General features: G+C 38.2%; 1 protein-coding gene across 17 annotated transcripts in view; it reads left to right on the forward strand.

Annotated features, from left to right (window-relative positions):
• The window catches only part of FRYL (FRY like transcription coactivator), a 230,826-nt gene that overhangs the window by 107,528 nt on the left and 99,699 nt on the right, over nucleotides 1-23,599 (forward strand). For all 17 annotated transcript variants that reach the window (XR_008426718.2, XM_053922995.1, XM_053923001.1 and 14 more), the window contains 7 exons: nucleotides 9,340-9,393; nucleotides 12,362-12,501; nucleotides 13,399-13,495; nucleotides 19,908-19,987; nucleotides 20,370-20,450; nucleotides 22,103-22,271; nucleotides 22,554-22,646. Coding sequence is in view for 16 of the 17 variants with exons in the window: in XM_053922995.1 (XP_053778970.1) it covers nucleotides 9,340-9,393; nucleotides 12,362-12,501; nucleotides 13,399-13,495; nucleotides 19,908-19,987; nucleotides 20,370-20,450; nucleotides 22,103-22,271; nucleotides 22,554-22,646 (714 nt within the window). In the remaining variant the exon portion in view is untranslated. The remainder of the gene's footprint in view (nucleotides 1-9,339; nucleotides 9,394-12,361; nucleotides 12,502-13,398; nucleotides 13,496-19,907; nucleotides 19,988-20,369; nucleotides 20,451-22,102; nucleotides 22,272-22,553; nucleotides 22,647-23,599) is intronic.

The following is a 23,599-nucleotide window of genomic DNA, read 5'->3' on the forward strand; positions in this document are numbered from 1 at the left end:
GAGGATGCTATGCATGTGTGGGCTAAGGGGTTATGGGAAGTCTCTATCTTCTCAGTTTTGCTGTGAACCTAAAACTGTTCTAAAAGTAGCCTTTAAAAATTTGAGGTAGGTTAGTATAGTACCTCCCTCTTTATCCATGGGGAGATAAGTTCCAAGACCCCCTATTAAATGCCTGAAACCAGGGATAGTTTCAAACCCTGTATATACTTTTTCCCAGGCATACGTACCTTTTCACATAAAAGCAGCCCTTTGCGGCTTCTCTCAGGCACATCTGAATTGCCAGCATCACTACTCTTGCACTTCGGGGCCACTGTTAAATGAAATAGGGTTCTTTGGACAAGCACTGTGATACTATGACAGTTGATTTGATAACCTACCTAGATGGCTACTGAGTGACTGATGGGCAGGTGCCCTATACAACGTGGCTATGCTGGACAATGGGATGATTCACATCCGTGGTGGAGCAGAGCAAGACAGCGCAAGATTTCATCGCACTGCTAGAACAGCACACAATTTTAACATATGAATTGTTGATTTCTGGAATTTCCCATGTAATATTTTAGTCTGCCCTTGACCACAGGTGACTGAAACTGCTGAAAGTGAACTTGCAGATAAGGGAGGACTGCTGTAGTAAAAAGCTGTCTAGAAAGCTGTAATAGGTTCATTGATCGCCCTCCTCTTTTTACGTATTTTTTTTATTTTTTAGTGACAGTTGACTTACAATATTATATTAGTTTCAGGTGTACAACCAGTGATTAGACATGTGCATAACTTACAGTGATCTCCCTAGCAAATCTAGTACCTATCAGCTACCATGCATAGTTGTCACATTACTGACTATATTCCCTATGCTGTACTTTACATCTCCAGGATTATTCTGTAACTACTGATTGTACTTCTTAATCCCTTCACCTTTTTAAAGTCATCCCCCCAACCACCCTTCCATCTGGCAACTGTCAAAATGTTCTATCTGTGAGTCTGTTTCTGTTCTGCTTGTTCATTTATTGTGTTTTTTAGATTCCACATGTAAGTAAAATCATGTGGCATTTGTCTTTTTTCTGCCTGGTTTATTTCACTCAGCACAATACCCTCTAGGTCCATCCCTGTTGTTTCAGATGGTGAGATTTTATTCTTTTTTATGGCTGACTCATATCCCATTGTGTGTGTGTGTGCGCGCGCGTGCGTGCATGCACGCACACACAACTTCGTTATCCACTCATTTATTGCTGGACACTTAGGTTGCTTCCATATCTTGGGTATTGTAAATAATGCTGCAGTGAACGTATGGATGTATACATTTTTTCAATTTAGTGTTTTGGGTTTCTTTGGATAAATACCGACAAGTAGAATTGCTGGGTCCTTCTTTTCCTCTTGTTATAGCCTTTGTTTTAAACTCTCTTTTGTCTGCTGTAAGTATTGCTATGCCAGCTTCTCCGTGCCCCATTTTCATGAGATATTTCTTCCATCCCTTTACTTTATCTGCGTTTGTCTTTCAATCCGAAGTGAGCTCTTGTAGACAGCTTATGTAAGGGTCTTGTTTTGTAATCTGTTCAGCCTCCATATGTCTTTTGATTGGAGGTGTTAATTCATTTGAATTTAAAGTAATTGTTGATAGACATGTATTTATTGCCATTTTATTATTCATATTTTGATCTATTTTTTCTTCTATTTTTCTTCTTCTTCTTCTTAAAGAAGATTCCTTAACATTTTTATAATAATTGGTTTGGTGGTGATGGACTACTGTAGCTTTTTCTTATCTGAGAAGCTCTTTCATTTCTAAATGATAGCTTTGCTAGGTAGAGTAATCTTGGTTGTAGATCCTTGAGTTTCATCACTTTGAATATTTCCTGCCAATCCATTCTGGCCTGCAAAGTTTCTATTGAGAAATCAGCTGACAGTCTTGTGGGAGGTCCCTTGTAGGTAACTACCATATTTTGCTTTGTATAATGCATGCTTTTTTGCCCAGATTTTTGAGGGAAAAATAAGGATGCACATTATACATGGGTAATACTAATTCTGTATCTCTATAAATGTTTTTAATTCTTTTATTCTTATTTGTTAATGGTGTAACTCTAGAAAGCACTAACAATATCTGTATGCAAAATAATACCCTGGAATACAATAGTTGGTTTTATTTCGAAATATAACTCAATTTAAAAAATGAATTAAAAAATTAAAACGAAAGGTTTTTTCCTGAAAGTTTGGGCCAAAAACATGGGTGCATGTTGTACATGGAAGTGCATTATAAACAGCAAAATACGGTAACTGCCTTTTCTCTTGTTACTTTTGATTCTCTCTTTGCTTTAACCTTTCACATTTTAATTACGGTGTGTCATGGTGTGGGCCTCTTTGGGTTCATCTTCTTTGGGACTCTCTGTGCTCTCTGGACTTGGATGTCCATATCCTTCACCATATCAGGGAAGTTTTCAGTCATTTTTTAAAATTGGTTTTCAATTTCTTGCTGTCTCATCCTTCCAGCTCCCCCATGATGCAAATGTTGGTACATTTGAAGTTGTCCCAGAGGTTCCTTACATTATCTACATTGTTTTGGATTCTTCCTTCTTTTTGCTGTTCTGATTGGGTGTTTTTTGCTTGCTTATATTCCAAATTGCTGATTTGATTTTCGGTTTCATCTATTCTATAGTTGATTCCCTGTAAATTAACCTTCATTTCAGTTAGTATATCCTTCATTTATGACTGGCTCTTTTTCATGATTTCCACGTACTTTTTTATACTGTTGAAGTTCTCACTAAGTTTCTTGAACATGTTTATACCAGTGTTCTGAACTTTGCATCTAGCAGCTTGCTTGCCTCCATTTTGTTTAGTTCTTTTTCTGGAGTTTTGTTCTGTCCTTTAATTTGAGACATGTTTCTTTGTCTCCTCATTTTGGCAGCCTCCCTGTGTTTGTACGTATTAGGTAGAGTTGCTGTGTTTCCTGGTTTTGGTACAGTCAGTGGCCTTATGTAGTAGGTGTTCCTGGTCACCCATCCCCACCCCTCATCCCTGTATGGACTGTGTGCACTTGCTTGTTGTGTTTTAGCCTTGATTGCCATTGGCACATCAATGGGAGGAACCAGCTGTGAGGATGTGTTGCTGGTAGAGGTGGTTAGGTGGTGCTTCAATGTGGTTTGAAGCTGTCCATTGAGTGTTGTGACTCTGCTGCTTCCAGGAAGGTGCAGGCCAAGGTCAGCCACCACCTGTGGCCAGACTGGGGCCAAGCGTCATGAGCTACATAGCGATCTGCAGATGGCTGCTACTTGGGCTGTGCTTGGAGGTTTCTGGGTGAGGTCAAACTATGAACCAAGGCTGGCTGCTGCTAAGGCCATGCCTGAGGCCACTTAGCAAGAGGCCCTGGGTCATGCTGAGGCTGGATACTGCTTCTTTAGTTTGTGAACCTCTTAGAGGTTTAAGGAAAGCCCATAACATGAACCAAGACAGGCTGCATGTATGGAAAAGCCACTGGAAGCAGCTTGGGTGGGCCCACAAGTTGGATGGGGTGGCATCTCAGGAAATCACCACAGCAGGGCAAACACTGTTAGCCAGATTGATGGAGACTCAGATAGGGCACCTGCCTATGTCTGTAGTGAGTGCTCTGCAAAGGAACAATGGCTTCTGCCAGCACTTGTGTCTGGGAGAAAGCTGCCCCTGCAGCCCTTATCTGGAAACCAGCTCTTCACTGTATGTCCCGGGCACCTTTTGGGCTGCTGCTCCAGTGCTGGAGCTCAGAGCAAGTGAGTTTGTCATCAAGTAAGTCTGTGTGTAGCCCTTTAAGAGGAAGGCCTGGGACTCCAGAAGCCCTTTGTCTCATTCAGCCACAATTCTCTTTGGTTTTCACAGTGAGAAGTTATGGGAACTTCCCTTTCTTGGCTGGGAAGCATGGCGTGGGGCAGGGGCCCCTCTCTCCTCAGTGGGGACCTCTGCAGTTGAAATGTCCCTCCTGATTTTTTTAATTGCCACATTTGGCTGGAGGACCAGCTGTTCTGTGTCTCTGCTCCTCCCAGCAGTCTCGACGTAGCTTCTGTACATCTTGAGTTATAGAACCTCTGTTCAGCTAGATTTCAGGTGGTTCTAATGATGGTTCTTCTGTAATCATTATTTTGACGTGGTCGTGAGAGGAGGTGAGTACCGCGTTTGCCTATGCTGCCATCCTGCCAGGAAGCCCATGAAGCACTTCGTTAAGTGCTGCAGGTCACCGGAGTACAAAAATAGATTTCGCCAGCAGGAATTATTGAGGCAGATAAAATATAAGAGGAAATAAAAGAAAATTTAGAATATTCTGAAAGTTGATGATTTGACAAGAGCCAAATTCATCTCCCCGCTTCAGAAATGTTTAAAAGTGTGCTGTAAGTATGGACGTGTCCAGTCTCAAAGACTATATTCTTAAAGGAATTTTAATTTTGAAATGCAAAGCTCTTGAGAGCAAAAATATTAAAAGAAAATATGAGTAAAATTACCTAACTTGACCGAATCTCTAAAATGGCATTTTTCTATCTTTCTCCTTTCTTTTCCTTCCAGTGCTGTTGTCACTGTCCTAGCTCAGGAATGTACGGAATGTTACGTACAGGGAGGCCGGCCTGGCTCATGGTTAGGTGGACAGTAAGCTATGAAGCCCACATGTGAATGGCTTTTGCTAAAATAATTTAATCTACCGCTAAAATGAGTTCTAGAGCTGGCCTTTTTTCTTCTCACGTTAGAAACCATAATAAAAGGAGGTTAAGGGGGCCAAGAGATGCGAAGAATAGCTGAGCTTGACTTTTAGCCACAATTTAACCTTCATTTGAGAAGGAAGATTCAGGAGGGAAGGGCAATCAGTGATTGAAATAGCACCTTGCAGACTATGCAATCCAATACCAAAGGCTTCTTTCTTCCTAAAAGGAGGTGGATCAATCCTGGGTAATGATCCAGGCATATCTAAGCTTATCTGTTAAACTTGTAGATTGCCAGTGACTAGAAAGGAAGATAGGAAAAAGGGTTTAAACAGTCAACTGCTGATTTTGACTATATATTTGATTTAGGCCCAGCATTTTTACAACTCTGCAACTTCCACTATTGAGAATATTAAATATACATGTATTTTAAAAGTGTTTCTGTATGATCTTGTCTTTCCTTCAAACTACATTTCTCTGTTCATTTCGCTGTCTCCTCAGATGTTCATTGAAACATTTCACTTTTGAGGCACTAAGCAGCTGATGGGAAGCCCAGTGTTCATGGAGGGACCTTTCTGACTGGTCTTCAGTGTGTACCGTCTGAAATACCCGGGTCAGATCTTCTCCTGGGAGCTGGCTGGTCAGAGGTTCCTCCAGTACCCGGAATGGGACGGTTGAGGCTTAGCTGCTAGCTTTTTGTAGCCCTGGAGGCAGAAGATAAGTGGGGTTTTTGATACTTGCTCTATAAATTTTTGCTTGAATTCTGTCCTCAGTACAATACCTCATCTTCAACTGCAGTGTCCCCCAGTTGGCATTCCTCTGTTTAGCCCTTTGCTAAGAAGGGCGGTTTCTCTGTGGGTTAGACAGAGGGACATCAACTTGATACACAGAATGGGGAAGGAGAAGGAAAAGGAGGGGCTAAATCTTTTTTTTTTTTTTTCTTTTTTCCATCCTCACCCAAGGATATGTTTATTGATTTTAGAGAAAGAGGAAGGGAGAGAGAAAGAGAGAGAAGGAGCTGCCTCCCATACATGCCCTGACCGGGGATCAAACCCTCAACCATTTGGTGTACAGGACAATGCTCCAACCAACTAAGCCTCCCAGCCAGGGCCTAAATCTTTTTAAACAGTCAGTCAAAGCAACCCTCTTATTTTTAACTTCACGTTCGCCCACACTTTTTGATCACCAAAGTTCTCTAGTTCCTGAGCCTTTTGGGAGTTCAGAGGTATCAGCAGGATTATCTTTTCTTCACCGTGCATGGCAAGCTCAAGCTCACTCGTCCTCTCCTGTTGTGGCTCAGATGCCATCTTCTCAGTGGTCCTTCTCTCTCACATCTCACCACCCACTCCAACTTCTACCCTAAATCCTGTATAACATAATACTGTACATGTTGTTTGCGCCGTCATTGGACTTTTGCTTCAGGAGGACAGGGAGTGTTTAGAAAAGAATGCCACCTTTAGTTGCAGATGACTGAAGTACTGCAGTGTCACTGACCTGCCGGCAAGATCTTTACAAGTTCTTGCTCTCTCTGGAAGCTGCATGTTGCTCTTGGTACTCTACACATACGTACTATTTATACTTGTTAAAGAATGGTAACATAAAGGATTGTGAGCCTTAGAATCACTATTAATTTTTTATATTATTGTGAAATAATGAGATTATAAAAAGTGGAAACAGTTGTAAAGGTTATATAATAAAAACAATGACCCTTTCTTCCATTTTCAATCAAGATAATCAATGTTCAGTTTTTAGTGAACCATTTTTTATGTATACTATTTATCCATCTCTGCAGTATCTGCCACCTTTCTTTAAAAAACACAAATGGGAGGATTATATTACATTTTTCTGTACTTAGATATTTTTATTATATATATGTTGTATTTTATTTTACTTTATATACAGAAAAAAAATTATTCTGTATCAGCCTATATAAAATTTTCTCATTCTTTCTAACAGTTGAATATCATTTCAATAAAAGAAAGTGCTATAAATTTCTCTACCTGTCTCTATGGATAGGTAGTTTGGACTTGTTCGTAACTGTTTGCATTTATATGTGTGTAAATATTGAAAATAGTATTTTTTAGCTGTGATAATGAAACAATAAACATAATTTTAAATGGTTTATCTTTTCAAAATCTATTGAAAGACAGGGCATCTACTTGAGCAATAACTGGGGCATCCTCACCCACACTATGGTGAAACTGAGAGGTTAATATAAAACCTTTGATTAGTAATTTATATTTAATACAGTCTACTTGTTTATTTGTACTAATGGTAATGTGAGTATCCCAGTCAAAAATCATTTCTGATTCTTACTATGAAAAAATTAATAAGCCCATCCCCATTTTCAGGTTTAGGGAAAGCTATGCAAGAATGTCAAATCTTCAGAAATCTTTAAGGAAGGTTGAGTTTGTTGAGAAATGAAAAATATTAAGTGTAAGAACAGGATAAGTGTTTCTGAAAAAGTTATTGCTCTCTTATCCTTGTTGTTGACCATAACTTTATTGTATAAACATGCTAGATTAGTAGTAAACTACTTAGATCAGCATTTCTCAAACTATTACTAAAACTTTAAACTTAATATGAACAGTGAAAAAGGGGGTTAAATAAGTCAAGTTGGAAAGAAACCTTTTACAGCCCCTCCACCTCCCCCCAACCCACCGTGTCTTAAATACACAATTCACATTAGGATAGTAAAGACCTTTTCAGTATTTGTCAAGCATTTAGAAACTGCTCTATGGGACTGACTGTTGTGCTTCAATTTTAAGCTAGTTCATTGGGCATAGGCAGTGCTGTACAGGATCATCATTGTGTGTGTGTGAAGGGCGTGTGGCTAGGCTTTGGGAGATAATTACCAAAGTGTGCTCAGTCTACGGGAGCTCAAGTGTCAAGGACATGCCAAAAACCTCTTAAGGTTAAGAGAGTAAAGTGCCATGGAATTCAGGTGTTTTCCTCACACCATTTAAATTAGAAATACAATTTTCTGATAGTTAAGATTAGGAATTTTTACGTTTGATCGGTAAATACATTTGTGGATTTATTTTCATGAAGATGAGTCATAGCAGCACACTCTTTAAATAAGAGAAAGAAATTGGGACACTATTGGATAGAGAAGCTTCAAAATATACATATTTCTGCCCTGGCTGGTGTGACTCAGTGGACTGAGTGCCGGCCTGAGAAGCAAGGGGTCGCTGGTTCGATTCCCAGTCAGGGCACATGCCTGGGTTACAGGCCAAGTCCCCGGTGTGCGGCACGCAGGAGGCAACCACACATTGATGTTTCTCTCTCTCTGTCTCCCTCCCTTCCCCTATAATAAATAAAGATATAGATTTTAAAAATTATATATGTGTGTGTGTGTGTGTGTGTGTACACACACATATTTCTAAATTCTAGTTTCTTTCATGGAAGAATGACATTTTATTTTTTTACTTTTATTTATTTTTTATTTTTTTAACTTTTTATTGTTATTCAATTACAGTTGTCTGCCTTTTCTCCCCATCCCTCCACCCCACCCCAGCCGAACCTACCTCCTCTCCCACCTCCACCCTCCCCCTTGGTTTTGTCCATGTGTCCTTTATAGTAGTTCCTGTAATCCCCTCTCCCCACTGTCCCCTCCCCACTCCCCTCCGACTATTGTTAGATTGTTCTTAACTTCAATGTCTCTGGTTACATTTTGTTTGCTTTTTTTCTTTTGTTGATTATGTTCCAGTTAAAGGTGAGACCATATGGTATTTGTCCCTTACCGCCTGGCTTATTTCACTTAGCATAATGCTCTCTAGTTCCATCCATGCTGTTGCAAAGGGTATAAGCTCCTTCTTTCTCTCTGCTGTGTAGAATTCCATTGTGTAAATGTACCATAGTTTTTTGATCCACTCGTTTGCTGATGGGCACTTAGGTTGCTTCCAGTACTTGGCTATTGTAAATTGTGCTGCTATGAACATTGGGGTGCAAGGTTCTTTTGGATTGGTGTTTCAGGGTTCTTAGGGTATAATCCCAGCCACAGAATTGCTGGGTCAAAGGGCAGTTCCATTTTTAGTTTTCCGAGGAAATTCCATACTGTTTTCCACAGTGGCCTCACCAGTCTGCATTCCCACCAACAGTGCACTAAGGTTCCCTTTTCTCCGCATCCTCTCCAACATTTGTTTATTGATTTGTTTATGTTGGCCAGTCTGACCAGTGTGAGATGATACCTCATTGTGGTTTTAATTTGCATCTCTCTGATGGCTAGTGATGCTGAGCATCTTTTCATATGTCTCTGGGCCCTCTGTATGTCTTCCTTGGAGAAGTGGCTGTTCAGGTTCTTTGCCCATTTTTTAAGTGGGGCATTTGTTTTTTATGATACACATTTATATATATATAGATACATGTTGAATATAAAAATTCAATTAAAAAAGCATAATGTAGAAAATTTAGAAAATCATTCTTAAAAATCTCAACAAAAGAATCAGTCATCACATATTTGAACATAAACGAGACATCTCTTGTATTCAGAAGTTAGACTACTGTATGCCAGGGTCGCCCACACAGTGAACAGTTAGAAAGACGGACAGAAGGGATCAGTCACACTATGTGTACTTTAAGTTAAACTAATTATACTAAATTTTGTTTGAATTAACAGAACAGAACCTTTCTTGTAAACTGTTTACCGTATGAAAGATTTCTAATACTTCGTGTATACATATTTTTAATTTAGGAGAAGCCATTGTCTAGATCTCTCCAGAGGGGTGAAGATCTTCAGTTTGACCAGGTATGTTGATTAGGGGAATGTTTTTTTTCTGAAAGGAAAATGTGTGTTCTAACAGTCTGTTCCAAGTGTATCCGGCATTAAGAAATTCCTTTGTTTACTGATCCTATATATCTAGATTCAGCCTATAGGTAGCTTATTTCTTAACAAAACAAATGCATTAAGAAATTCCTTTGTTTACTGATCCTATATATCTAGATTCAGCCTATAGGTAGCTTATTTCTTAACAAAACAAATGGAATAAGCTATGAACTGTGAACTATTTAGTTCATAGATTGAGCTGTGAACTTTATCGGTTAGTTTCATCAGCATTTTAAAACATTTTACTTTTCATTGTTCATCTCTTTACTGTGCCCTTTTAAATTTTATCAGAAAGTTTCCAATTACAATCTTTTCTTGTATACCGCTTCCTATAATTTTACATAATTATATTTTACCTTTTAACACTTTTTTTTTTTTCCTGTTGGGGCTGTTTATATAGAAGCATCCAGCCTGGTTCCCTCCCTCTGTACCTCCTCCTAGAAACGGAGCTGGAGACAGGGTCTTGGTCCTGGAGAGTGATCCCAGAGAGCAGGACTGGGCAAGGGAAGCAGGGGAGAGGAGGAACCAATGAGAGGGAGCATTTTAGAGGTCACAGTGCTGGGGGCTTCGTTCTACTTCTGAGCATTATACAGAACGTCCCCCTAATTGTGTGAAGGATGGAGGCCTGGAGCACTTACCTGCAGCTCCCATCCATGGTGGTTGGGGGCTACCCCACGAGGCATCAGCTACATCCCATCCTCATCACTTGTATGTCTAGCTGTGCTTGAGCAAAGGCCGAGTGGACTCTGTGTCAGAAAGCAAAAGACACTTGAGAAGAAGACACAGAGTGGCCAACCTTCCCCACCCCTTTATATAGAATACCAGTATCTAAAACCTCGTGTGATATTTCTCTAATGTTAATTCTTTCCTCCTGCTGAGATTAAATGTTTGATCAAGTGTTATTTTTATCTTAATTGTTTGATCAAGAATTGTTTCATTATGTGTTGTTTGCAAAAACCAGTAATCCAGATAAGCTTTCTATTGCCATCTACTATTTCTGAGCTACTTTTCTCATAATTATGTATCTAGGAAATAGATGTTAGTGTCCTAAGTCTAGTTAATTAGATAAAGATGACTGGTTAGAGTTACGTGGTGGAGACATAACAAAATACTGTCTCTGGATCTTGCTCCAGTTCTGCTGAGTAATGCTCTGGCACCTGTATTTTACAGTAGCCCCCTAGGTAATTCTGATGCACACAGACACTTAGCAAATAGCCACTAGTCTAAGAAGAAACCATAAATAGGGTCCAGTCTTCTATTATAGCAATAGTCAGGTCACCTTAGATAATGCTTTTCACATCGTAATGCCACCAGAAAAGTTTTAATTATTAATGTATGTTAAAGATTGTTTTAAAATTATTTAGATTACTTACACTTTGAATCCACTTCACTAATGATGAATGAGTGAATATACAATCAGAATTTGAAATCCTATTAAACAAGGTTTTAAGGAAAATTTCCATCTATTTCTTATGTAAATGATTTAAAAAACTATAAATGATCATACAGCATAGCTTGATCTTTTTCACCATAAAAATGACGTGTGCTTTAAATTGTTACAATATATTTACTGTAGCAGATGGTGTGTTTTATTGATCCTTCTTTATTAACAATAAACTATACCCTTCCTTTGAGTGAAACAGTTCACTGTTAATATAATATAAATGAAAAAAATAATTAATTAAAATTAGAATCCTGTTTTACTTTAATTCCATATACTGGAAACCATTTACTTGTCAAATTATGTGAATTTATAAAGGGAACCATGATTAAGAGAAGGCAGAGATGATGAAAAGGAGAACAGCCTATACAATCAAATAAACTTTTACATTCTTTTCTATTTCCTGGATGAAGTGCATTCCAAAGTTATATGAAGAATATAAAATAGTAGGAAAATTAAAATTTTAATTACTAGAGTTATCAATTTGTCTTCATTAACTGATACTTCCTATAGTCACAGAATTAAATAAGACCTTGAGTATTCATATTTTTTAGTTAAGACAAAAAAAAGTGAAGCATGCTTTACTGTATGCTGATTTGAAAATATTATTTTCAAGCAATGACTTGAGTCAGATACAGAATTTCTTACGAAGAGATAATTTTTTTCTTGCGACCCTCAAGATGAAGTGACTTGAGGGACTGCTGAGGGTACCGCCTACCACCACGGCAGGCGAGGAGCGGCCACTCGCTACGTAATCTGACATCCACTTAAAACACTGATAGTTTTAGGGATGCCTCAGATTGAGTAACAACTGTTCATCCTACTACATTTTCTTTATGCTGTCCATTTATATACTCTAAGCTTTCAAAGCTTGTGTACAACACATTTCTAATATGTTCATTTGTATCACAAGTTAATTCTGTAATTGTAACTGTTCTGCGTCATGGCAGTACAGAGTAAATGGGAGCTTTTCCCATACTTCTAACATTACATAGGCTTCTTTGTTTCTACATCTCTTTGTTCTACCAACACCATTGTAGAGCCTTTTGTTTACGTGAGGAGAGAGGACCTGGCCAGGGGAGGGAAGTGTGTGTGTGTATGTTTCCATGTCATACATGAGAGTTCTCCGAGGGGTATCCATGTGCTTAATCAGGGATGCTATTGATGGTCATGTTTCTATACATGTGAGTAGCATGTGGAGGCAGCGAGAAGGTAGAAAGCCTCTGAGCTAAACTGAATGGATTTGGGTCAAGTTTAATAGTGGGGGAAACTTAGCCCAGTTCATTACTCGGCTATACCCCTAATCCTTTTTTAAATTTTAAAATATTTAGTGCTTTGAGCTACTCTGTTTATTCTAGAAATATTAATTATTTTTAAGTGATTGCTGATAGAGTCAGAAGCATGGGACTTTGATGTGGTATTTTATCTTGCAATGTCTTGTGTTTTCAGTTGATAAGCTCTATGAGCTCAGTAGCAGAGCACTGTCTCCCTTCCTTACTCCGCACCTTGTTTGACTGGTACAGACGCCAGAATGGAACTGAAGATGAATCTTACGAGTACAGGCCTCGATCTAGCACAAAATCTAAGGGGTAAGTGGCTGCTCTACCTGGAATTGAACTGTTTCCAATGAAGGGAGTGATAGTGTTAACAATTGAATTGTTACTGTTTGGTTTCTAAGCAAAACCACTGATTCCTTTTGTTATGAAGTGGTAGTAAGGTGTGAGGGTAGTCCAAACTTAAACTGTAAATCAGGGTATGGTACCAGGTAAACAGGTGCAACTGTACAATTCTCATCACTGGGACTAGTCGTGCAAAACCAAGCTGTAGTAGTCGTAGAGGAAATTAAGAAAGTATTCAGAGGAGGTCCTGCTCAAATGGTCTGTGGGGGGAAACAACAGTGGTGATGCAGGAGGACTGTCAAAACCCCATGTTATTTACCGTGAGACCTGTTTGGAGCTCAAATCCTAGAATTTGCCTTCTGCTTTTTCCAATTTCCCCGGGAGATCTTGGCCCTTAGTATAACTACTGTGTTCCGATGATGGGCCATGGTTTAGAAATGGACTTCAGTAGATGCCACTCCTGATTTTTCAACGTAAACCTATGAGAAAGTTAACCTGCCACTGTATTTTCATCAGAAAAGTTTTTGTGTCAGGTCTTAATTAAAAAATAGTAGTAATCAAATGTGGAACAATGTTATATTTTCTAAGTGAAATTTGAAATATTTTTCTTCCTCTTACTAAGGTTTTTAGATAAGGTTTAATTTCTGACCAGTGTAATAGAGAAATGTGCATATACGTCCTTACTGTACAAAAGTGTAAGAACACAAGAACAGGTAATATACACATTGGGTTATTAAGAAAACTTGCGCAATTGCTGTAGGACACCGTACATATTGGGAACTCAGTAAATAACTTGAACTACTAACCAACACCTATTTTAAAATTTATGTTCTTACTGCAGTCCTAATTTGGGATTCTTCTTTTCAGGGATGAACAGCAACGTGAAAGAGATTATCTTCTTGAAAGGAGAGACTTAGCAGTAGATTTCATTTTTTGTTTAGTTTTAGTTGAAGTTTTAAAGCAGGTAAGCACTTTCCGTTCTGCAAAGTCTGTTTCTTATTTTTTCCCTTATTTTGCCTTTGTGTTTCATTTACCTTATTTAGGATGTTACTATGTAAAATTCCGGCCCATGTAGACTGAGGTCCTATAATTTAATTCCACATGTTTCAGTTGCCTGAGGCTTTCATTTTCTGTACCTATTACTCCCTGTTCCTTTACCTTTATATGCCATCCAAGATGTGAAATCGTATTAGCAAAATGGAGCTGAATAGAAATAAGTGTTAAATACGGTCTGCAAATATAGTATGCATGTCATTCATCCACTTCAGTCTCTTTTTTTTACTTCCACTTTCAAAGAATTTTTTTTCCTAAGCCCTCAGGCCTGCATTTCAACATATAATACTTGTGCAGTAATAGTTGAGGAATGGGGGTGATTCGACAGGGGTAACATTGAATTGTCAAAGATGATCCATGCATTTCCAGCCATGCACATTGTAATGTTCTGGCTGAAGAATTAGGAAATCTAAAAGAGAAGTTATATTTTGCATATTATACGTTTGGATAGGGAGTTTTGTTGTGTAAAGTGGGCTAGAAGATATAATACGAAAATAGACAGCAAATGTAAGTTATAAAAGTTAATCGATAGTCCTTTTTTTTACATAGCCTATATAAAAATATTTGAATTATGTAATCATTTATACTGTGCCTTTGTTTTTTACAATGTCTATGAAAAGACATTGAAGTCTGAATGTCTGAAACCTGCAAACTAAAGTAATTCAAAATATCTAAAGTAGTTGTGGTAATAAAAATTAAAATCACTTTAAAGGCTTAATTTATTTTTAGAGAAAGGGGAAGGGAGGGAGAAAGAAATAAGGAGAAGCACTGATCTGTCGTTTGCCTCTTGTACATACCCCACCGGGATGAACCCACAGCCCAGGCATGTGCCCTGACTGGGAATCAAACCAGTGATCTTTCACTCTGTGGGATGACGCCCAACCAACTGAGCCACACCAGTCAGGGCGTAAAGTCACTTTAATTTGTACCCATCCTAAAAGGTTTTTAGTAAATGTGGGAAAGAAGTTTCTTCTGGGAGTTGTGCTAACAAGCCAGATTGGCTTTTTGTGATCTCTCAGTTTAGCTGGGATCCTAAGACCCTGAAGTAACGGGGAGTAAGAGGAGCTGGGGACCAGAACTGGCCGTACACCATGAGTGGACCTTACTGGAGCTCGTTGTTGTCGATTCCTAGGATTCTGTGTGTGCTAAATGGAGCTCATTTAAGTGTTTGGGTCACCAGCATTTGCACTTCTTGCCTTAAATAGCATGGGGTTTCCTCTTTTCGCAGCAGAGACTGCAAACTTCTTACACTGGTGCTCAGGACCGATGTGTCTCCACTGTGCCTTTTCGCCTTTATTTCTCATGACACTCTCTCCTTAGCAGTCAGTCTCGCTCTCCCCAATTGCACCAGCTTCAGAGAACTTCAACACAAAGACAATCCCTGGAGGTCTGTCTTTCTCTTCTTCTCCTTCCTCCTGTGTCCTTTTCCTTCCTCATCCTCTTCATCCTCATTCTCCTCCATCTCTTTCTCCAAAATAATTGAGATAGCTCTTCTGGTAGAAGAAAAATCAGGATCTGTAAACAAAAGGACATTGTTTCAGTGGGCTCATTTTTTAAGTCCCTTCCCCCAAATCCCTTTAGAACCGTGCATGGACTGAGAAATGTCAGAAAGAGAAATGAGGAGGCTCAGAGCTAACGTTTGCTTTTGATTCTGTCACCACATTGTTCCAACCTGTGGCTCCCTTGTCCCTCGCCCATGTCTCTCTGACCATCGCCTCATCCCTTCATTCAGATGCAACCCCCAAACCCCAAAATTTAGCACTAAGGATATAGATATACTTTATTTAAAATCCTATAGAGGTTTTTTTTTTTCTTTCCTAGTAAAAGGTGCCTTTTTAGCTTCTTTAAAACTAATAAAACTACAGACAATGAAGTAAAAATCAATAGAACTTTCTGGAATATCATGACAAACTAACCTAATTTTCTTCAGTGTCAGACTGATGTAGGGGTTTAATAGATCCGGAGAGCAATCAGTGTAATATATCTTGAGTTTAATGAGACTTTCACTTTGTCCCACAGAATATACACATTAAAATGTGATTTAAACAGTCCCGGGAACACCGAAGCATTGATAGGCGGTCGATTCAGTCTTAAGGAGAAATGAATATCCCTTGTGGGTTAGTTCTTGACCTCATCTGTTTAGAATTTGTTTGTTTCTGAATAATTTGTCACATCTTGGATGACAATCACACATATTAGAGCTGTTCACACGCATAAAGACTCTGTATCCTGTGTGTCAGCTGATCACCACCCTGACTTCTGGGAGGCAGTTGTTCCCGTGTTTTTTTGTCTCCACCATGCCGCCTGCTTGCTGTGTACCTCGGGCAACTTATTGCCCCCCAGCTCTCTTCTCCTCCGTAAAGGAGGGACGATAAATAGTCCCTTGTTTTAGAAACATGAGCGTTAAATACAGTAATGCCTGGGGCATGGGAAGTGGCCAGTGTTGTCTGTTGTTTTCCTTTTACAGATGTAGATGTGTTCTTAGTTGTAGTGACTTGCTGAAGATTGTAAAGCTAGTCTACTTTTTTACTCAAAGTTTTATCCCTTTAATAATAAAAATAAAATTATTGGTAAAATCAGAGATGCAAAATTAGGTAAAATGGCCATCATCTTTTAAAATTAAGGTTTTAATCATAACAAGTTAGATGAAGAATTGAGTTAGTATAAATGTGATGAAAGTAGTGTGATTCACTGTGGGAATAAAATTAATTCAAGATATAGAGCATTAATTTCACTTTTTCAAGAAAGAAGATTAATTTGGGGGGTCATGGCTGACTACAAATGTTAGTGTGTTAGTACAAGGGCTTTAAATCCGCCATAAAAACACATTTAAACAGAATACCACATTCAGAAAGTTTGAAGCAATTTTCTTTTTATATTGAATTTTATTTTTTAAAAGATTTTATTTATTTATTTTTAGACAGAGGGGAAGGGAGGGAGAAAGAGAGAGAGAAACATCCATGTGTGGTTGCCTCTCACACACCTACTATGGATCAGGCCTACAACCCAGGCATGTGCCCTGACTGGGAATCCAACCGGCTACCCTTTGGTTTTCAGGCTGGCGCTCAATCCACCAGGCCACACCAGCCAGGGCTATGTTGGATTTTAGTCAGATGTATTTATGCATTGAAACAAGCAGGAAGATTGGAAAATCAGGTTTGTCAGTCATTTCAAGCTCTTGGCTTAGTTTTACCGGTGCTGTTATGAAATAATCAGAAGGTGCAGTCGACCTTTAGTATTTTCACATTTAACATTTCCATTTTAGATGTTGATAAGCAGCTCTGAAGGTTATGGGATAATTTGTCATTTGGTGGAGGCACGAATTTATTCTCCTTTGTGTTGAGAGCTGGTCTTCTAGGTAATGAATGAGTCTCATTGACACCCCAGTGTCCACATCTTAAGCTAGTTTTGTTGTTTTTCACTTTCATGATGTGATAAAACCATTACATTTTTGGAGGTGGTGGTAGGAATAGCCTTGGAGTAAAACTTGGGCATTCTTTAGGGTGCATGCTTCTTGAATGTTCGAGTAGAATTAGATCTGCTTCTAAAATCACACAAATGACAAGATTTTGAAAAATTTTTGTTATTAATATATTAAAATGATACGATATCATTTGGGGGTTTATAGTAAAACTCCCAGAAACCTGGAGTTTATTTATAAAAAATTGTGTATTTATTCTTACATGTTTAAACTTCAGTCACGTGTCGAGACCTTTTTTCCCCTGCTCAAAACAGTTTTTGAACTTCTCAATTTTGATGCCTTTTAGCACTTCTACTGTTTTTTGTTTCACCTCTTCCACATCAGCAAAATGTTTCCCTTTGAGGACTTTTTTCATCCAGGGAAACAAAAAGAAGTTGCTCAGGGTGACATCGGGTGAATAGGGAGGGAGGGGCATGGGGGTCCTGCCGTTTTTGGTTGAACACTCAGCGCCGTGTGGGCAGGTGCACTCATAAATCCCCCATCATGAAATGGGCCAATGTGCTGAAAGAGTCTCTTCCTCCCTGTAAAAAAAAAAAATCACTGAAGCCAAATGCAGCCTCTCACAACACCACCAACTGGTACACTGCTACAGATGGATTTCTAGAACACTCATCAGCCGGGGAAGCCTGTACTATAAGGGGCCCACCCTCCAGAAGATGATTCTGGATTTTTAAAATAATATATTAATTTTTTGTTTGTTTTTGGACTTTATAAAAAGTGCATCCTATTGTTTGGGACTTTTTTTTTTTTTACTCAACATTATGTTACTAAGATTGGCCCATGAAGTATGTAGTTGTATATCATTGTTTTCTTAAACATGTCATTGCTAGTGGGGTGAAGCTCCATCCTCTTAGGTTTAGGACGTGGGGCCCTGCAAATTAAGCTGATAAGTGACACATTAACAGGGGAAAAGGTTTATTCCGTGTGCATATGGAGGCCTTCAGGGAAAAGAAGTGAAGACTCAAAGAAGGGTTAGACTCAAGAACTTACTTTTAACAAAGAGCAGAATACATTGTGGAGAAGTGACGAGACAAAGGAAGAGGGTTTGGGCTCCTGGGGGTGGTGAATCGTGGGAAGGTGAATGTATGGGGGGAAACTAGGGGAAGATTACAGCTGTTTTGTAAGATTTGTTTGTACAGACCCATCTCGCTGCCAATGTTCTGTTTCCAGTGATAATGGCCGTACTTCTCTTGGTATGGGAAAGGGGAAGGGAGACTGCTTTTAGCCAGAAAGCGGGGGGAAAAGAGCTTTTCCTGCATCTGCTGTTTCTCAGTTGCCATAAACTCAAAATAATCCTTACGTCAGTGTGTCCTACTGTGTAGTGGCATCTATCGATCCTCTTCACTGGATTGCACACTGTGTAAATAATGGATTTAAACTTCCACCAGCGATGTACATGAAACCTCATCGACTTACATTATCTCTGCCTTTTGGCATTATCAGGCTCAATGTTTTTTCCCATCGAGTAGGTATAAATAGGATATGTTGTGCATTTTTATTCTCCCTATTACTAATAAAATCAAGCATCTTTTCATGTGATTGTTGTCTTAGGACTAAGTATAACAGAGGACAAAAACAGAAAGTTGTAAGACTTTGCTGTAAATCTTTAGAGAGATGAAAAGTTACTCCATGTAAATGTATAAGAACGCAGTTATTCCCAAATTAACCTAAGGATTCATTGCAACTCCAGTAATCTAACCATTATTGTGGAACTTGAAGAGAACTATAAATTGATGTGGAAGAACCAAGGGCCAAGAATAGTCAAAATATCTCTAAAAAAAGATAAGGAGATGCTGGGACTTGCAGTACAATACTTATTGGAACTTATTAATAATAGTAAGTTCTCATAATTAAGACAGCCTGATTTTAGCACAGACATATGTTGTACAAATTGGTAGCTCAATAGCAGACCCACACATCTATAGAACAAGGTCCATATCAGTGGTGACTTGTATAATCTTTCACCCAGATGTTCCTTTTTTTGGACTCTTTCCCAAGAATTACACAAATATTTAATGTTTACTGTACAAAATGTTTATTGTATAACATATATATTGAATATAGAGAATCTGGACTGAAATGTTCATTAACAGGGAAGTCATTACGTTACATGTCCTGAATATTTCATGGCTGTTAAAAATATAAGGAGGAACTCTTTAAGTACTGGCATGGAAAGCTGCATTACTCTGTGAAGTAGAAATAAGGGGGGTGTGTGTGCTTGTGTGTGCGTGCATATAGAAAAAGTCTGGAAGGATATGTACCAAGTTTGTATTATATTTGGGAAAAGAGACAGGGAATTTAATTTCTGTTTTAAATACTTTATTTGTTTTACAGATTAGGAACCAGCATGTAATTTTAAAAGAACTAATCAAAACAGACGTTTAAAGTCAAATTTCTAATACTAATAAAGCCATAAATAGTTTAAAATTTTCAGAAAAGTTGGTGTTCCTTTCGGATACTGTTACAATAAAAAATCAGACTGTAGGAAATGCGGAGCTGGCTCCATCAAAGGGTTCTTTCCCATAGGAGTTGTGGAGTTACACGTGACTATGTTTTAACTTTCTGACAGTAACAACTGGAGTAACAACAGCTTTGCCCCTACGTAGTCCATTGTTCATGATTTGTGGTTATGAAGCTGGTGTTCTTATATTTAGAGCTTGTTAAATTAAGATGTTCAACTAAATTCTTACAGAAAAAGTATTTTTTAGAAAATGGGAAGATTGACAGATTAGTAATTTCATATTATGAAAATTAAAATAGACTCTTGATTTAATTTGTTGAAATGATGAGATTATTCATAAAAGACTTCTATTTAGCTCTTACTTGATTTTTTTTATTCCAGATTCCTGTTCATCCTGTGCCTGACCCCTTAGTTCATGAAGTTCTAAGCTTAGCTTTCAAGCACTTTAAACACAAGGAAGGGTAAGTAAAATACTAACTTGGGGTTGTTGCTTTTCTCTGTGGTCTGGGTTTATACTGTTTAAATATACATACTTTGAACTCTCATCGATCATTTCTTTTTAGTGTTCAAAGCAATTATCTTCCCATTTTTTTTAATCCACACAAAATACTTACAGGAATGATTCTGTAAAAAGAATTCTAAAAACCATCGATTGGATTTATAAAGAATCAGGTTAAATATCATGGCAAATAACCTAGAGATCAGAGAAAATTTATGTGATTTTCATTACCCTATAAATGAAATCTTCTAAGAAAATTCTGTCTTACTCCGAGAATTTTTATATGTAGTGAGAGTCTGTTGCAGTATGCACGGAATAATAATACATTCGTCCTCTGCTTTCAGATATTCCGGAACCAACACTGGGAACGTGCACATTATTGCAGACCTGTACGCAGAGGTGATCGGCGTCCTTACCCAGTCAAAGTTAGTGTCACCGACTTCCGTTCGCTGTTTGTTTCGGCAGGCTTCGTGAGGGTGTAATAGACACTGGCAGTTTTAAACCTATTATATTTTTCAGAATTCTTTTGAAATCTGTTCCACTTTTTATTGTAAAGCTGCTCTTTTCCTTAAAGGATTTTAAGGTAGCACCTGTACCTTAATTTCACAACTCATTTTTATTTTGGGGTGTTTTCCCATAAATATATGAATTGGAGAAGTCAGAAACTGCCCAGAATAGTCAGGTCATTACCATATTTCCTATTTTCAACAATTCTACAAAAAGTGTTTCTTTAGTTTTTTTTGTTTTTGTTTTTGTAAAATCTCCCTTTTAGAACTCTTTACAGAACTAATAATTATTTTCAATACTTTCCAGTTGAGTGCTTTTATTTCTGAGATAGCAATGCCGTCTCTTCTAATCATTTTATTTGTTTTAATACTAAACAGAGTTATAAATAGATAGAAGGGATAAAGATTATAAATCCAAATGGCCAAGTTGATTTATGAAATGGCCCTTACCCTCATAAGTCACTCAGAGCGGTGTAGCGGTGTTCTCCACCCGCACACATAAGAAGCCTGGGAGGAGAGAAGAGGAAAGGCTGCATTATAGTTGTGCTCTGCATCTCCTTCGATTGTAGTGACTAGTAATCACTATGAGAAATTTAGTAACAGAAAAAACCTTTGGATTCTCATATTACTGCAATGGCAAGATATTTATTCACTTTTTAAATATTTTAATAAAACACGAAAGAATACTTTCATGAAAAATGGTATGGAATTCTCCAAGAATCAAATGCAAGTAGAGAAGCTGAACTTCTGTTCATGCACCCATATTTCTCTAATGCGTAACTTTCTTTTTCCTCACTGTAGTCAGTGCCCATTGGAAACTGTACTTCTTTTGTCATTTCAACTTTCAGGAACTGGTTTCTCCCAGTAACATTAACAGTAAAATCTTTCCTTGTTTTATAAAACATAGAGGAGGAAAATGAAGTATTACGGATTAGTAAACTATTCGGTATCTTTTTCCAGTGTAAGCAAAGCAAAGTGTAGTAGCCTGTACAGTTGTAGTCACGGAAGCCCAGGATGCTGCTCACACGTTCTCCGCGTCTTGATGCTTTAGCTTGTTCTGGTTGTGGGACCCGTGTCCTCCCGCCCTTCTCCATTTTTTCTGCAGTAGAGTGAGGTGTTACTTTTGAGTAATAATAGTCTATGATCACTTGCCTTACCTCTTTCGATAAATTTGTAGTCTTCAGTCCACTCTCCATATAACTCAAATTGCAGACTTTATAAGAAGGAGCCTTAAAAATTGGAGACACTCTGATTTTACATGGGTGGATTATTTCATATTATTTTTATTCTGATTATTATTAAATGGTAATGATGCTGTATCAGTGATTATATAGGAACAAATAAATCCTATTATTCCTCTTTAAGGAACTTCTGGTTTTAAAAGAAATAAAGAGGAAATTTAGAATAACAAATACTTTTGTCTTCCTCTGTATGTTTTTCTGGTAATTTTGATGAGGGTAGAGAACAGAGATGATGTTTAGATAAATCACCTTTTGATTTCCACCGTAAATAACATGTAGGAAATTCGTGTTTTTGACTCTCATGAAATTACATACATGTGTGTGTTAAAGGTTTCAGGCTGTGAGGAAGAAGTTTATGACCGAATTGAAAGAACTGCGACTTAAGGAACAAAGTCCACATGTGGTACAGAGTGTCATCAGCCTAATAATGGGAATGAAATTTTTCCGCGTGAAAATGTACCCTGTAGAAGATTTTGAAGCATCATTTCAGTTTATGCAGGTGATACGCCTTCTCAATTGCAGCGAGTTAGCTGAACAACAGCTCTCTTGCTCATTGTGACTTTTAAAAAGAAATAAAATACATACAAATTTATGACAGTTATTAATTATTTATTCCAATTGTTAAGTTGTCACAAGTGTAAATTAACTTTCTTTTTTAATTGAAGTATGTTTGACCAAAGCTTTTTGGTAAAATTGCAGTGTTTACAGAATTATTGTATATGGAAAATTGTTTAATCTTCCTTTTTTTGTTAATCTAATGTGTTCTCCCTCCTGCCCCAAGGAATGTGCTCAGTATTTCTTAGAAGTAAAAGATAAAGATATAAAACATGCACTCGCTGGTTTATTTGTGGAGATTCTTATCCCTGTAGCTGCTGTAAGTATATTTGTATTTTTATATTGTTTTAAACGTACCTCTTTACTAAAGAAGTTGCTACATGAAATATTCCTACTTTCTGGTGATCTAACAGACAATTAAATGGAAACTTTGAATGTAACGTGGGTGTAGGGGAAACGAGTATTAGACACACAGCGGGAGAGCATCCCTCGGTCTGTTAACCAAAGAACAAGCCCTCAAGGTTCAGAGGCAGGAGTGGAAGTGTTTGCAGCCAGCGTGATGGTTGCCTGACATGGCTCAATAATACACATGCTGCGTTTGATCACGGCTGTCTCTCCTTAACGAAGCGACGGCCATTTTAGTAGCCGCTGAAGAATTTAGAAGTAATGCGACAAGCATCCTGGAATTTACAGGACTGTCTCGATTTTGCATGGTCTGCTCTGTAGTTGCCATGACATCATATCTGTCAAAACATGTCCTCTGAATTATTTAGGAAATATGATGGCAGTATCTTTTTATGGGTACATGCAGTGTTATTCAAAACTAATTTTGCCGTTACTAGTAATGAAATATCTATAGTAATGAAATGTATAGCGTGTTATTATAGATTTTTTCATTTCTTGGTTCCGATCCCCTACCCCCCCACTAGTTCGATCCTCCCCGTACCCCCAAACACACTAGTTTTTCTGTGTGGTATGTGATGATGCTACTTATTTTCAGTGTACTGCACTTTGTAGTGTAAATGATTCATATATATGAGTATATTATTCTTAGTTTTAAGGTTTGTGGAAGTAAAATCGACACACGATAAACTGCCATGTTTAAAGTGTGCAGTTGGACACATGCACATGCCGGTGGGTCCATCACCGCACTCAAGATCACACACGTGCCGCACACTCTCAAAGTTCCCTCGTGTCCCTGCAGTCCCCCTCACTCACCCCACCTGTTCTCCAGCCGCCGTTGATCTCAGTTTCTCTGCACTGGTTCTGGGT

The sequence above is a fragment of the Desmodus rotundus genome, chromosome 4 (assembly GCF_022682495.2).
Source record: "Desmodus rotundus isolate HL8 chromosome 4, HLdesRot8A.1, whole genome shotgun sequence".
NCBI classification, from domain to species: domain Eukaryota; kingdom Metazoa; phylum Chordata; class Mammalia; order Chiroptera; family Phyllostomidae; genus Desmodus; species Desmodus rotundus.